At 35.1% G+C, this 17499-nt stretch overlaps 1 protein-coding gene across 1 annotated transcript in view; it reads right to left on the reverse strand.

The window, feature by feature from the left end:
- Positions 1-17499, reverse strand: part of LOC105380227 (SCY1-like protein 2) — a 124658-nt gene that overhangs the window by 16179 nt on the left and 90980 nt on the right. The window contains exons 6-9 of the mRNA XM_048632577.1: positions 13078-13198; positions 11776-11871; positions 7975-8120; positions 7059-7189 (exon numbers count right to left, since the gene is read on the reverse strand). Coding sequence (XP_048488534.1) covers positions 7059-7189; positions 7975-8120; positions 11776-11871; positions 13078-13198 — 494 coding nt within the window. The remainder of the gene's footprint in view (positions 1-7058; positions 7190-7974; positions 8121-11775; positions 11872-13077; positions 13199-17499) is intronic.

Raw genomic sequence — 17499 nt, forward strand, 5'->3', positions numbered from 1 at the left:
TATGTATTTTGATACTTGACGGCGCCGCTCCGTAGCGCGTAGTGTGCTACGAGCTACGAGTACTACGACGTAGCAATGTACTACGACGTAGCGTCGTAGCACCACTCCGACTGGATAATATATTTTTTTATTATTTATTTATTTATATAAGGCAGATCAACAGTACATTAGACGTGCACTCTGGGCTCGTTGTATAATATTGGTATAACATTTGAATCCACATAATATCATACATACTTACCTATTAACTATTTACGAAACATTCGCACTACAGTTTATTAACTTATTTGTAATTTGTGCTACAATGTATCAAAGAACAACTCGGACTCGGGTTTGGCGGTAAGTTATGTTTTAGTAAAAATATGCAAAATGACAAATAAACCATAATTTTATTTGTCATGTTTTCCACGGCGAATACAAGAAAGGGCTAGGCCTTATTGGTGTGTTGCTTTGTCGCTGCCATATATTCTCTGTGACCGTTCCTTTGGGACGATGCGATGAAACGCAATACAACGCACCCTTAAATCAAGTTTTTGCTCAGGCCACATATAATAGCGACAAGCTACGCCACCGTAGGTAATCAGCGATAGACCGTAGTACCTGATTGCTTCGTCGTCATATCTGAGCCGCGAGCACAGGATTCTATACTATTTTAGATCTACACAAACATATGGAAACATATTTATTATTTATTATTACTTTTGGAACTAACAAATGACAATGGGCGTTTTGGGACCTATGTCCAATAAAGACGAGACATACATCGTTGGATAGCTCTTTTCAAGTGATCAAAAAAGTATTATGACGACAAATCCGTATAAGTTGTCCATTTTGAAATATATTCGTCGGAAGGAAGTATTTTTCTATGGCATTGCACTCTCTCTTCTGATGACAGTTAGGGCGTAATACACGTAAACACGTATTATTGAAATTGGAAAAATTACTTTCATCTGGTTTTATTTACTGAGATAATAAACAAATATAATATTATATGAAATATGATCATTTTGTTATAAAAATTAAAAATGAATGTGAAAAACTAACAAAAACATTAAAATTACAGAAATAAAATATAAAAACTTTCAAGGTACGATTATTCTAATTGGACAGTAAATCAAGACTAGCGCTTCCGTTATTCATATTCTGCTAAAAAATACCTTTTCAACGACGTATCACTCATTTCTATTGGTGCTGGTCCCAGCTTCCATATAATGGTGCCCATCATCATTTGCCTTACATTTTGACAGTGACATTTGACGATACGCAACGTAAACGGAGGTTTCGAATCCTGTGCTCGCGGCTATGATTGCCACGCCGTATTACAGTGCTAAAAGCTCTAAATCCTCGTAAGCAGGTGCTGTGGGGTTACCGCCACAGAACATTAGCTATTATGCTATTACTATTAACAATCCTTAAGCAGCGTCGCTCGCTTGTCAAATGTACAGTGCTCCAAAATTGATAATGCGCATAGAAATCTTTGACAGATCGGTTGTTTTCGATTATGTGACACATGATATTGACTCCTATTTCTTTCGAACAAGGTGCAAAATGCAAGTGTTTTTTTAAGGCTCTTACGATTTAATGATTCGGGTGTGAAGATCTGCATGTGCATTATTAATTTTGGACAAGTGTAAGTTGTATGGATCTGACGAAGTTTAGACGAGCGACGCTTCTTTTGAATTGTTAGGGCAATGCCACAAAAAATAGACAGTGTTTAAAAGTTGTTTAGCGCTGTCAAACGCCTACAAAATCTGTCAAATTTAGTTTTAAGCACTTGTTAGACAATGTTTAAAGTTTTTTGTGGCAGCACAGTTATTGCTTATTGTGTCGATGGTGGTACGGTAGCTATAGCAAGTTATTATTTCGTTCGGCGGTGGCATTTTATCAGTAATGGTTCACTTCACTATATTCAGCAGCGATTCAGATTGTCGTAAGAAGCAACTGATCGAAGGCTTATGTATATAAAATTATCATCTCACGATATTAGCAGCAAACCTTCTGAAAAGGTCCGTCTGATTCTTACGAAAACATACTAACTTTTTATACGAGAATACCCACGGGAAAGCTCTTTCAGACAAAAATAATCTGATAAATACACGACAAACATATTGTATTATTCTATTTTACTTGCACTTGACATCGCTCACACACACATTGACAATACCGGACTTAACTGCTTAACCCAAGCTCGAGGAAAGGATTTATCTTTGTTAAGCTTTTCATAAAAGAGAGACTTAATAATCCTGAAAACTCTATGTTATTTTTCTACTTACGGATTGGCTTTGACCTTCAATGGTTTGTGCGCCGTATGTTAAAGGAAATACTAATTAGTATTAAATCTAAATGCTTAGTTTAATCGGAAAAATTGCTTTTAAGACAATATTGAAAATGCAATAAAATAACTCAAAAGAGAAGCAGGGCTTAATAATCCTAAAAACTCTATGTTATTATGTTATATAGGGCACACCTTCCCACTGAGAATTATAAAATGGCAAGAAAACAAACTCGATAAATACGTCATACTTGATCATCGCTCGATAGTAACAAGTGTTAGTTAAGTGTACCGGTGGTTTCCATCCCGTCGCACAATGCTCCCGTCGAGTCGGCACCTCGAGGGTTACTCCAGTTTAACAAAAAACTTGCGAACGAAAACTGTTCTTGAGCTGTGCAGCGATCACAGGATTCGATACTATTTTCGATACTACAAAAACATATTGAAAAATAACGGTATCATCAACTGTCACTGTCAAATTTAAGTTTAAGTAAGGCAAATTTGTCAGTTCCAAAAGTGACATTTGTTTTTTCCATATGTTTGTGTAGATTCGAAAATAGTATCCTGTAATCGCTGCATTGTGCTGTCACACAATCGAAACGTTCAATACAACGAGATACATTCTTGATTAGGGTAGCACTTAAACTTAGTTTTTCGTATGTTAGAGTGGCCCTCAATGTATCCAGGTGGCGTATTAAATGTGGCTCTCCATCGCGAAGCATATTGTACCTACCATATTATAAGTAAGTAACTATTCGAAGTTACGCAGCGTTTAGAAAGCTATAGACAAGAGATTCGTCGCTTACCCTCACGCAGTTATAAGAGTTTATTATGCGATGCAACTTGGCCTTTTTGGTGTGCTTACGCTTTTTGATTAAACTATTTTGTGTGTATTAAGTGGTAGAAAAAATGATTTATCTATCTGCCATTCCACTGTGAATACTCTATCGCATTGCAGTTTTAAGTTGTCCCGAATAAGGCTCTATGAATAGATAGTATTCAGTGAATACGCCAAGGAGATTAACGCATGCACCTGAACAAGGCTTCAACTGCCATCTTGGATCAAGCACGCACTGCATAACACGACAGAGTGCCGCGGCGGCTTTAATAACAATGTTTATTCGCGTCTAAACTTTGTTTACGTCACTGGATAGGATATGTGTGCAGTTTATAAAAAAGTTTACAGATCTACCTAAAGTATGTGATCTATTGCCACTGTATGTACATACCAGAAATTCATGTTTGTAAAGCAGTCTTAACATAAAAATATTTATTTATTTAATACTGTATTGTACAAATATAACATAAATATCAATTCAAGAACTTTTTTTCCTTTCCAGTTTTTACAAAACTATAAATATTAATAACGCGTGATTTTTTTAATAAATAAAATTTCCTTATTTATAATTATACTTATGTTTTTTCAGTTTCAGCATCAGATTTTTTCAGTTAGGCATAAGCATCTGTCAATCAAACGTCACAGGACTCATGGTATATTTCACAAAATATATTTAAGTTTCTTTGGTTTTTCGTTTTTATAATTTTACTAGCTGTTTCCGCGAGCTTCGCTTCGCCTTTAAAGTTTTCCCGCGGGAATTCCAGGATTAAAAGTAGCCTATGTTCTTTCTCAGGGTCTTGACCATCTGTATACCAAAATTCATTCAAATCCGTTCAGTAGTTTTGGCGTGAAAGAGTAACAGACGGACAGACAGACAGACATAGTTACTTTCGCATTTATAATATTAGTTAGGATTATGGGTTCGTGTTTATGAAAATACAGACAGTTAACTTCTCTATTTTATTAACCATTAAACAGACCATAGACAAACAGATTTATTTTTAATAATGAATCATTGACTGAGTTTACATGAGATTACAATTACGTACAGTTAAAATAAAACTTACTTCTTTAGAAATTCTTAACATTCATTATTGAATAAATTTAGATCATTTTTTCAAGTGTTGAATTTAAATTAGGTAAGTACATATTTCAACACTTAGGGCATATTATGTTTAATCCCGTCTATATAATATTTATGAATTAACTAACATACGGTATATTACTTGACTGGTAAATCACTTACACGCTTAATATACAATGTATTATTGGACATATTAAATTTGTAAACATAAATATTTGAAATCTGAATAACGACATGATGTATTGAATCTGATATTTGAACACCTACTTACATAAACAACTGTTAAATATTATGTTTGAAAATAGTTAAAGTTTTTAATTTTCTATACCTTACCTACTCATTGTTATTTAATTTTCTATACCCTATTTTCATAGCGTTGAAATAAAGTGTTTACTTTGACATTTCAATAGAAATCTGAAAAATGAAAACACAACTTTTTTTACTTAATTTTAGAGTACCTATGAGTACATTTTTTTTAAAGTGAGTTATCTTAGTTTTAGAATTAAGCTCTCAAATACTCTGTACTAGTCTGAAGGTATTAAAATTTCTTTACAAAAGTTTTTCTCTCTGCGCCCTAAAAGATTTATGCACAAGATTATTTATATTATACAATTTATGCACCAATTTTCATGAAGTAAAATCATAAAAACAAAACTACAATATACTTCGCCAAAAAAATAGCATTTTGGCCAAAAATATAGCATATAAGTATAGCATTAGGCTCTTTCACAGAAGTTAAAGGATTACTACCTTTCAATTTTAAGTTTTTCGATGTTTAAATAGTAATTCGGTGACAAACAAGACACATTAGATAGCATGGTTTCTCACCGTGATAAAAGATAAGACAATACAAAGACCAAGTCATAAAGATAATTGTAAAAATCTACTGAGAACTATTTAGAAAATATTTTATCATATCATTGTTATCTATTTGCAATAAATAATCGTGAGAAAGCCTATTACATTCAAGTGAGTGGGGAACAATAAATATAAATGCTATTAGCATTGAGTTTGCCTACGTACACGTAAATTTGTTGTGCATTAAAGAATTTAATAATAATAATAGACGGTAGCACATTTTACGTATAATTATTCCTGTTTTGACAAGATGACATCACTCTCTAACCGTGCCTCTGATTGACTGCTTAGATGTAATCTTCATCGTCGTCTGAGTCTGAGTCTAATTCCTCTTGAATCGTTGATAGAAATCCCCGATTTTCTCTCCTTACAAATCCTCTTTTGCATTTTGAAAGTAAATTTTTGAATCTACAAAATAAATATAATTATTGATTAATGTCATTCATAATATAATCAAACTCACTTAATTTATAAAAAAACGAATATAATGGCTTTCCCGCGAGTATTGCGTAGTTTAGTTAAAATATATTCACGCCGTAAATTGTATCGTTAAAGTATAAAAAAATACATGTAAATAAAATGCGCAGATACTTTATATACTCCGTAAATTTACCTCCATCAACTAATTAATCCCTTCTTAAAATCCTAGAGAACGGTAAAACTCCTATAAATATAAAATAAATTACAAAAAAAAACTGAAAAAATGTTATTACAATTAACGCGTCTTGCTCGAAAATCTTACTTTTCGGGCTGTGTAAAACTGGATATTGAAAAGGCTACAGGCAGGGGTGGCCGTAATAGCCGCCAGTTGCCCAAATCAGAGAATCTCTGCGTTTCTAAAGCGATACAGGAATTATTGTTCATAAACAATACCACGAAACTGGTTTCCAATCGCCACTCAAAAGTTTGCGAGTCGATTTACTACGAATTCACAAAAGCCAACTGGAATTTAATAAGGTACCTGAAAATTTCCCTTTAGCGAGTCAAAGTGGACAGTTTGTCCAATTAGGAAGGAGTTTAAAGTGGAACCGATTCTCCTGATGCAATAAGACGACTCCACTGAATGTTTCATAATCATTTTGCAGAACTCGTGCCGGCTGTTACAGATTTCAAGGTCTGTTATTTTCAAGGTATCGTGGAGTTATTATTCATGTTACCTATTGTTATTGTGAAAAGAACCTGTGATGATTGTTGCGTTGCCAGCGCATCCTAAGATACCTAATTGGTGATTAATGAATTAGCCAGCCTACTTAATATACTCTTACTGGGCGCATCGCTTGAACTTGATTTATGAAAAGTTACTCTCTACTATACTACTACTCTACATGTGAAAGGTGCTTCTTAAGTAATTACTGGTTTCTCGTATGTACGTTTAGTTTTATGATCTGGCCACTGAGATAGAAGTTTGATTGCATATGGATAGCATACTCAGAAAAGACACAGCTTTAAAAAATAAAGTGTTAGAAATTAGCTGTGTATGTTTTATAAGTATTTGCACATTTTCTTTTCATTATGTTCCTTTAAGAAAGCTCTTTAGTTATATTTAATACCTTTATCGTTGTTTGGAATTTCGGAAAAAATAAAAGTACTTACTTATGTCTTTTTGAAATGTGGCTATACCTATGACGAAAGAAAATATGAATTTACTCACGAACTCACATGAGAAACAGCTTGAATATTACAATCATATGACAGGTATCATTATTCTACATCAGCTAAACTCAAATATCATGGGGTGGGAGGAATATCGTAAATGCTTAAAGCGGCGTTTACACGACAATAGTACGCACGACTGAGTATTCGTATTCTGCCTGAAACGTGTAAACACGTAGTATACCGAGCGCTTTTGGAAAACGAAAGCCAATCGGCGGGACAGATCTTTACTCATATCACCACCGGCATGCTAAAGACATAAGTCCGACGATACTCTTACCGTGTAAACCCCGTTTTAGGTACCTTTCAATCTTGACAGTAAAATCATCAGCGGCAGCAAGTGAGGTACTTACTTGAAGTACTTGATGAGTGGCAGCAGCTGCGTGGTGGGGCGGGGGTGGGGGTCGCGGTTCAGCAGGCGCTGGACTGCCTCCTGCAGGGGTCCGGGGATCTTCTCCAGGACCGAGTTGACTTGCTGCTCCAGCTAGGGGATATGGCACGTTATCGAACAGTCGGAACAGATTCGAAGTTATGGTGTGGAAATTGTAATTTTTTGGTGGAAGGAGTTTTATTATTTTAAATTCAAATTCTCATTGAGTTCAATGTCATATCTACCTATCTATAACCTATCTACGATTTTTATTGTTTCATATTTCATAGAAACCTCAACTAAATGTTGTGTTTGTAGATTCTGTGAGGAAAGCGAAGCTATATAGGGTGCGGCAAAAATGTTATGCTTTATCTTAAAGCGTTTCACTACTCATCTCAGAATCTTGAGTTATGCTGAGCTCTTTAGCATACAATTAAATATTTGCCACACAGTCTGTTTGTGGCATTGTATTCTGGAAGAGTTTAATTAATTCGTTCTTAAGATTTTAGAAATGGCCGAGAAGAATATATAACAAAGCTTCCCTCAAGCAGCTTCACCCAATTTTATGTGCCTTATAGTATTTTTCTTAAATTTTTACGCTCGAGGTACCAAAATTTACTACGTTTTATCCCGAAAATAGGAAATCACCTGTATTGAATCCAAGAGCAACAACAAATTGTAAGCATATCATTCACACCTGTACATACTTTTATAATACCCACATTCGCCGAGAAAGTTTTTTACATTCTCAAGTTCCTGAAAATAATTTTCACAAAAATATGTAAACTAAACTTTTTTGTAGCAAAGCGCACTACAAACGTACTATTCCAAAGCCAAAAACGCGTGGATCTCCACCTATCAAAACAAACCTAGCCTAAATAGAAACAGAAGTGACTTACGAATTCGATCTGCTTCAAGTACAGCATGGGGTTGTTGCAGGCTTGTATGATCGGCTTGCCATTGTTGAACAGGGCGCAGATGACGAGGCCCAGGCTGAACATGTCCGACAGGATGTTGCAGTGAGCGTTGGTCTGGATCTCCGGAGCTAAGGACAAATATTCAACCTTACTGCCAGTTTCAATACTCTATCATACGATTTTGACAAATACAAAGTTGCATTCTGTCAAAATCGTACGAAAGTAACTGTCAGCTATCGATAGATAGAGTTATTGAAAGTGGCAGTTAGGCCCGGGTCTCCTATTTACTTCGTAGGTCGCGTCAAGTGTCACCGCCGTAGGCCGCGTCACGATTCTCACTACATCTACGCGCCAACGTCGGCGTGTGAGGGAGACCGCATCAGTACATTTCTATAGTGAGCATCGTGACGCGGCCTACGGCGTGACGCTGGACGCGACACACGGCGTAAATAGGAGACCAAGGCCTAAGTGTCTGTTGCACAACGTCTGGATAATGGCTACCTGAGGGGTATAAAGCCATGCTGCCACTCTCTATACCTAATTATGTTTTAGGTAGTGACAGCATGCATTTTATGATTTATCCCAAAGGAAGCCATTATCCAGACGTGCGATGTGAAACAGGCCCTTATAATTGGAAAGATAGAAGGCGTATTTAAGATCATACTTAGACATATATATATATGAAGAGTATATATATATATATATACTCTTCAAATTTAAGTGGAAAGACTACAGGGCAATTTTAGAACGTACGCATATTGTCTACTGTTGAGTTGTTGAATACGAGTAAATTTTACATATGTATGAATTTTAAACGGAGGACTTTATACGGTTTTGCAAAAGTCTTCGGTCTTAAAGGTAGAGAAGTTTATAGGTATGTTGAACTTTCGCAAAAACAAAGTCTTGGAACAAAAGTTGTTCATTATGACCACCTAAGTTATTCTTACTTGTTACTTACAATAGCCTTTTATCTAACACCGTGTACTTTAGTGTTAAGATAAGTTGACTTACGTTGGTCGTTTAGATTTTAAAGGCAGGTAAAATTTACTAATATATACCTAATTTTACCAAGTCAGTGACCTCGAAAATGGATAGGTCTTTAAATTTCCACCCTATTATCTCATTATTAGGTCACGTCAACACTAATTCGACAAGGTTTCTACAATACCTATTTACGTGGCTACAACATATAATAGATGTTTCTAACTCATAATTTATGCCAATGGGTTTTCAAAACCACCATTTAATTTAAACAGTTATGTACAATATCTGTCTGTAATGGAATACCGATGCGAACAGATCTGACGATAAAAAAAGACAAAGGCCGGGAATTCAAGTAGAATTAAATAGATTCATGAAAATATCCACGCGAAGCGAGGCTGGATCGGCGACGTACCTATGTATGAATACTACGTAGGTATATACATAGTAAATATCCCAGAAACGTGTAACGGATTCGCAAAAAATAGTTGAATGTCGAATCGATTTGAAAACCTCGACCTAGACCTTCAAAAATCCGCTTAAAATTTACCGAATAAAAGCATTTCACTTTACTACGTGCCTCTGAATTGATATGGCCCAGGGCTTTGCCGCTAGGGCTGTCATCTGTAATATTCGAATTATTTTCACTATTCATTATCATATCAAATTATGATAATTAATACTTATTGTTTGCTGATGATATTTTATTCGTTGTTAGTATTTGTCACTGCATTATTTGAATCATTTTCGTTGTTTATGTTATGTCAACTAAGTCTATTCAAATAGAAAAGTATCTTAGTATGTTTCATATAAGTAATACTGTGACTGTTTTTTTTGTCGGTTTTACACAACAGACATTTCTCATAGATAAACCAGGGCATGTTCACAATTGCTGGCTACTATTAGAGGAGATACGTATAATTAATATCAACACTGAAACAAATACAAGATTTATCTATTCTCTGAGCGGGTGTAAGTACCTGCACCTGGCTCTCTCCTTTGAGCATATATATCCCCTGGGTCTAACTCCCTACCTAAGCTTCAACCATTTCCCACCACGCTGGACCACTGCGGGTTGCTGGGTTCACATAATCTAGATGTGCTAAATCTAGTCGATCAACGTAAGTCTCATACTATTCTTATGTCACTGATACTCTGTTGATTTCAGGTTGTCTAGTATTCTGTCACTAATATTTGCCACTGGGGTGTTTTTATCTATTATAGCCCAGGTCTACCGGCAACCCTCGTTCCGGTACCCAATCTAACATCGTGTACGTATGGCTTGATTAAATATTCCCCAAATATGAATGCAGACAATGTCGGCAACAGACCCGAACCACATGGAATATACTTTAATAAACAATTTTCATTACCACATAACTAAACCCCGCGCGATTGCGAAACTCTATTAAAAGATAACCATCCATTAATAGTTAGGAGAACAGTTTTGCTTTAGTTTAGGTTTGAAGGATAAGTACCTATTAGTTATTAGGTACCAAAAATTTGTGACTTAAAAAAATATATTTTCATTTAAAAAGCAATTACTTATGTATATTTATAATTTGGTAAGTAGCAATATTTAGTCGTTGTGGCCACCTCAACGTGTTTTTTGGATCCTTTTATAACCTGCCCATCAACTTATTGAAATAAACACTCGATATGCATAATTTATCAAGTCTTGCCTCGTTTATTTCACAAAACGGAGAAGAATTTTCTATTTTGGCCTGAGTGAAGATGAATTAAAGTAAGATATGCTTAGAATTCTCAAAATAGAATATCGAAATATCATTGTCTTAGATATTTATCAAATACATACTCGCGTCAAGCTATGAAATATACACTCTTAACTCTAAGAACCGATAACAAATAGGTATATAGTATTTTTATATATGTATTTACCCCGAATACTAGGAACTTTGAGTATAACTCTAAATAAGCTCTAAATTAGTGAAGAGAAATTGTTATTCCGAAAACGATGTTCCAACAGCAGTAGAATCCTTGTTAGTGCAAATTTCTAGTTCAATGTAAAACTTTCTATCCAGATTTTGGCGCCCAATTATAATTCAAATTCTGCATGCCACTTAATTACCTGTAGGTTGTAGGTAGCAAGTATGTTTTTTTACCATCCAGTCCAGTATTTTACGACCAAAAAATTCAATCTCCTAACTGGTAGTTTCGACTAACAGTTTTTTTATTTTTTATTACACCAACTAAACAGATTATAGGTAGCTCTCCAATATCTCTTTGTGATGTAAAAGGTTCCAAATGATGTCTTCAAGTCGAAAAGGATCTGACGTCCTTCACAAGTCTCCTCGTCGTCATATATCTTTTAACATTGTTCTAGGTTTACTCGCCTTCGTTGTAAAAAACAAAATTTTAATCCAACTCTAGTTTTTGAATAAATGTTAGAATCGACATATTTAGTGGGCAAGTAGATCGTCGGATTATCAGTTTGTGCCGAGTGTTTACAGTTTGCGCTCACTTTATGAGTAAGTACTACTAACGAGTGTTCAGTTTGCTTACTGGGAACTCAGCCTTAATATACACTCGCGGGCAACGAAAAGGTTCCAGTGAGAAAAGCACCAAATTACTTCTAAACGGAAAAGGCTAGCTTAATGCAGTCTTCTGCAACATTGAAGTAAGTACATTAAACAGAGCATCAGGATATAACATCAACTAAAATCGGTAATATTTTGTTCAAATTTTAAATTAAATCTTTGAAAAAATTTGGATCGTTTGTTGTTGGCATTCTGTGAGTGGAACTTTTTCATCGCCCGGCACTGTAGTTGAATGATCCCTTACCTTGGTAGTCGAGGTTGGGCTGGGCTACCTTAGCCACCTTCATGGACCACGGGGTCACTGCCATCATCTCCGTCGGGTCGGGTCCAATGATGTTCTCTGCAAAAAAATATCATATTTTAATAAAATCGATTTTCAAACTTTACTTCTATTTTATTATAAATCTACAGGCTGTTGCAAGGGTGTTAAGTTTTAAGGTTTCAGCTTAGTAGGTATACCCTTTTTGCAACATTCTGTATATGTGGGGTCTAGTGCACTATAGTCTGTTCATCGAGACGATGTACTATAGCTTTAGATAAGAAATGGTTCAATGTAAATCCGGGTTTATTTGCTTTTATTTGTTCTGCTACATTTGCATGGACCGCTGCGCTTCCAACACCAACCTTGAGAAAACGATTTTACAACCTGCTTGATTTGGGTAGTAAATAATGTATTCACTGTATTCACTGCGCTTCGCTTCAACAATCTCCTTTACATAAGAGGTTTTTAGTAAGTTCCATACAAAAGGAACAATACGTTCTAAGTTTCGACATTGATCGGTAACGCAAGTAACAGCATTGTGTTATCAGAAATTGAAACATATGCAGCCAACAAATAAATCTATCCAGATTTATAGAGTTGGTTAATAAGTATGATTTTTTTACGTACTTAAAATACTTAACGAATTTTGAAGAAATTACATTAACATGCTAACGGGAATAACATTGATAAAATGACACTCTATATATAAATTGTGTAAGTTGTAAGTTCTAAAATTAGATTTTGAGCTTTTGGGTGACTAACCACACCTCTATTACTCAGTAGTGTTTGCTCTTCGAAATCCCAAATCTGAGAAGTTTAGACAAAGTTGCGGCAAACGTGTCTAGAGGACGTTATTAAGCTAATAGTGTTCTATAATCATTTAATTGACACCTCGTTTCAGCGACGATTCCTGTTACGATATGGAGACGTTTTGAGTTTTAGGGTTTTAGAGAATCCTATAATGAATTTCTATAGATTTTGGCAATAGGTTGTATGAGTCGTAACTCGTCGTATCCAATGAAATGTAATTATTTGCAAAGATTTTGGAATAGTATTTTCGGAAAATTGTGAACTGCCACAGGAATAATTTTAGCTGAAACGATACCTCGTTAGGTAGGTAGTATTTTTTTGTCTTTCACACCTTAAAGATATTGACAGAGTAAGCTGGGTCAAGTTAAGACCAATAGCAACGCTAAATACGTTGACCCATCACAACGCTATAAAAAAGTTTCGTTACTCTATTGTTTAAAAAATAGACTGTAGTGACCAAGTAGTAGAACTGACCGTAGAACTCCAATCCGAAGAGTTTCCAGGTGCCGCGCTTGTTGACGATGATGGCCTGGGGGCAGATGTTGCGGTGGATCTGACGGCACGTGTAGTGCAGGTACTGCAGCGCCTCAATGATCTGGTGACAATAAAGATTATGCGTATGACGTCACAGTAGCTAAGGCTGGAGTGAAGTGATTCCGAAGCTAGGGGCCGCGGGTTCGAATCCCGCCCAGGGCAAACATCTGTGTGATGAGCATTTGTGTTTGCCTTGTGTCTGCTTGTCGTTTATCTATTTAATATATATGTATAAATGTGTTTGTGTAGATATATCAGTTGTCCGACACCTATATCACAGAATGTGTGTCTGATGTCCCCACATTAAGTTATGTTTCATTGAAAGCTTTTCGATCCGCTCAATGGGGCCTCACCTCTCTGTTTTGAGATATGAAAGTTTGTGTTGTGAAAGAAGGTTTCGAAAAAGGGATTTCGTTTTGATCAAAATTAATCTAACCAATTAAATACTTAAGTGATTAATAGTTGGTTGGTTTACAAAAAAAGGTAAGTATGTATAAGTGCATATTTTTTCAATTGTCGCCCATCCCTAATATAATAATATTAGGATTTCTAAGGTCTTATTAAAATCATAATATTGGAGTTTTTCCTTATTCTTATTGTATTTTGCTATCGCACCTACATTTTACAAATGCCATTTCCTGAAACAATCGTTGTTTTTGTAAATAAGTTCCTAGCACATCGCAAACAAAACTTTTTCTATTTTTACTTTTTTTGTTTTGAAACATTTGTGGAAATCCGTGTACGTGTTACACGTTTTTACATTCCATTATTTACTTTCCGCTATATACCCACATGTTTTCTTTGACTTGTTTGATTGTACATTCAGTCTCATGTCGCATGTTAAGCAATTTAAAGTATAAAGTAATAACATATTAAAATTCTATTAAAACTAAATCCTAAGATTGTTTACAGACACAAAAACCTACCTGCTAACATTCTCTATATATGATAGCGTTCCAAAAAACCTTTACATAGTTTAGGAAGCTTCAAATTATATTACCGAATTAAGTAACTACCGGCAAGACAAGTACCTACCTATTATAATTAATCAACCTCAGTTTCCGACAAGTCCGCAATTAATACTTGCCCGGTTTACTTTGGCTTCGAAGTCTTGAAAACCAATAAAGACGGCTTAGTTAATAATAGGGTTAAAATATGAAATTCGTGTTTTACTCTAAAAGTAAAATAATATACTTTGAATCGACACAAATCCTTGAGGGCGTAGAATATTCCGCGTGAAACAAGTACTCAATGATAACTATTTTTTTTTAATTCGTATTTAAAAAAAACTTGTTATTTTAACTGCAAATTGTGAAAAGCACCAACAGATATGTAACTTTTTTATATCAACAGTAAAAGTCACTGAGTACAAACTTTTATTTTTTAAAACACTTTTCTTGTCATGTAATCTGATTTTATGGTAAGTAGTGAAAACGCGTTAGTACAAACTTTGCAACTTTTTTAACAAAGTTATACTTACCTATAAGTAACCGAACAGAATTAACCTTAAAATGGAAAAAAGGTTACCGCATCAATTAAATCCGTTTCTTAACACTTAAAAAAAACTCTGTATAATAAATACTCACAGATACCTGAAGTATATACCTAGTTAAATTCCTATTTTTAAAACTTGTTATTTTAACTGCACAGTACAGGTTGGGACATTTTTAAATACTTAATTAAATCCATGATAAAAACAATTAGACAGATATTTATGTTGTTCTTTATATAAATAATGTATTTTTTCTTTTGCTCCACTAATCAAATTGCTTATACCTATTATATGGCTTGCCTTCTATAAGTTGGTTAAATATTATCAGAATCCCGTATGATTTTGATTATACATATATGAGAATAGTATATTTGAATAGGATATTCCTTTCGCAGCAGTTTCAATAAGCTTTCCTTTCCTATTTATGTACAGATGAAATATTACCTGAATTTCTCTCCACAACGTTGGATCTACAGCTATATAAAAGTTACTTATAATCGGAGCTTTTCTGTGAATCATTTTGTTATAGAGGCATATTTTTATAGATATTTAAGTATAGTAGTATAAGGGTGACTTGCATAACAAAGTTAATCAAATTTAAATAGTTTGTCTCTTGCCCTGACAGTATAATGTCAGAGCAAGAGGTCATAGATTTAATTTTATTTAACTTTGTTGTGCAAGACACCCTAAGTCGTCAGATGAAAAAGAAGGGTGTAGTAATTTAAATTATGAAAAATATAGCGACAGGGGCACAAAAGGTAAACAACGTTTGACCTTTTTTTCAATTCTTGAATTTTTTTTTACTTTAGCAGGTTGTTTTTTTTTACGAAAAACCGATGACGAAATATGCCATCAACTTACTAAAACTATATTTGTACCACATATGTAACACCTGTATAAAACTTGATCCAGTATGATACCTATTTAGTAAGTTCATGTTATGTCGCTGCAAATTTCAATTACTTATCATAACAATAGTAATTATAATGCAAACTCCTAAACACACAAATGTATTGGCTTGACTATCTAAACAAACCTATTATCTGGAATAAAGCTATCACAAAGGGGATTCAATATCACAATTCATCGCAAAATTATAATCCTCTACAAGGCTTCCAATACCGTTTCAATGCCAAACCATTAGTGAATTTCATTTGATCGAATCGCACTCCCACGGCAAAGGTCATGTCACATGCAATTCAGATTCATTGTTTTAATGGATCTGTATTGCAATTATTTATCGTTAAATTATAATATTTGGTCGATGTGAAAAGTCTCTTAACTGACTGTGCATGGTATGCTAATGGGACACGTGTGACGGGCAGCTTTATCATTGGGCGCATTCTATGCATTGCATACCGAAACCGAGGCCTGAATTATGTATCATAACATTCATAACACAGGAACATCACCGCATGCTATGTACATGCTATGCGTAATATAACAACATAAACGCATGTTATCCATTTTTGCTTGATAGGAGATTTTGTTATTTACTTATTATATCCTTCTCAAAGCGTCCGTAGTCAAGCTAGCTTCAGTAATCGTAACTGATAATAAAAATTAAGCAACACATGGCACCCTTCTAATGGTGACCGATTTCAAATTGTGGTTTACTGGACGCATCCGTGCCTGTAACGGTACGTTAATCAGCGGATCCCCCTTGCTGTTTTATAATTATTTTATTGCACATAAAATAAAAATTGTATAATGCTGGTTCGGCCGCAGTCATCTTGTATCCGTCCTATGCTGTAAATCTTACTAATTTATTGTGCATTTTAATAATCGAGACAAGGAACGGTAGTTCCAAACCTCTCCGTCGCTGACCTAGACCGGTGTGAGCCTAGGTCAAAGTCAGCACCTAGGTATTTAGGTCATTTGTCTAGTCCAGAATCTGTCGACACATTTAGGACGATCACCGTCGGTTAAAAACAGAAAACAAAATAAAAATATTTCTATCGAGGTAGCTTTTAAAATAGTTACGGTAAGCTTTTGCTACAATCTATTATATGAAGGTATATAATGTTACGGCTCATATGAAGGTAGGTATATAATGTTACAATCCCAAAGTTTTATAAAGCTCCTTGGCACATTTCATGTGTAAAAGTTGACCATGCAGTTGGCAGGTGAATGAAATGAAAAAAATCCACTCAAAAAATACCGAAACCAAATGGCATGGTAAAAGTTTTTGGCACCTAATTTTGTTGCAAGACCCTAGTGTTTCGTTGCGATGATGGAGACGGTGCGACGACGCAACGCACTAATGGGGTTTCACCATAAAATATTCTCCACTACCCGGGTTTTATCGTGTGGATGACGAGCGCTGCCTACTATACACGGTGTAGCATGTTGGTGACAGATTGCTGTTATTGCGTGCCACTAAAAGCGCGACAGATATGACCCCGTGTGATGGACAAATTGTGCGCGAAAATTGTGGCTCATTCCCGAGCCGGGATTAAAATCAATCACTCAAACCGTAAACAGCTTAAGGAGAAGTCTAACTTAAATTTTAAGTTCAAAATTTATAATATTTGGCATCCGAAAAGCCAAATCAAAACTTCACTACACATCCGAAGAAACGTTGTCGTAGACATGAGTCTCTAATTACCTATGAGTGAACAGTTAGTTTATTGTTTGATATTAGCTATGATCTGTAAGTCTAACGCAAGGTAAAAAAGATGCTTCATAAAAAAGAAGCAAACTATTTTTAGCAAATTTCCAAAAGTCGCAGAACAAAAGTTCTTTACATTGACCTTCGGAGTCATCCAGAGGCCCTTTGTGCTTACTATACCACTTTTGCTACACCATGTAACTTCGCCTTAACACTGAATGTATAGTAGCTCATTTTGGAGCGCTGACTGCGCGAGATC

Source organism: Plutella xylostella, chromosome Z (genome assembly GCF_932276165.1).
Source record: "Plutella xylostella chromosome Z, ilPluXylo3.1, whole genome shotgun sequence".
NCBI classification, from domain to species: Eukaryota; Metazoa; Arthropoda; class Insecta; order Lepidoptera; family Plutellidae; genus Plutella; species Plutella xylostella.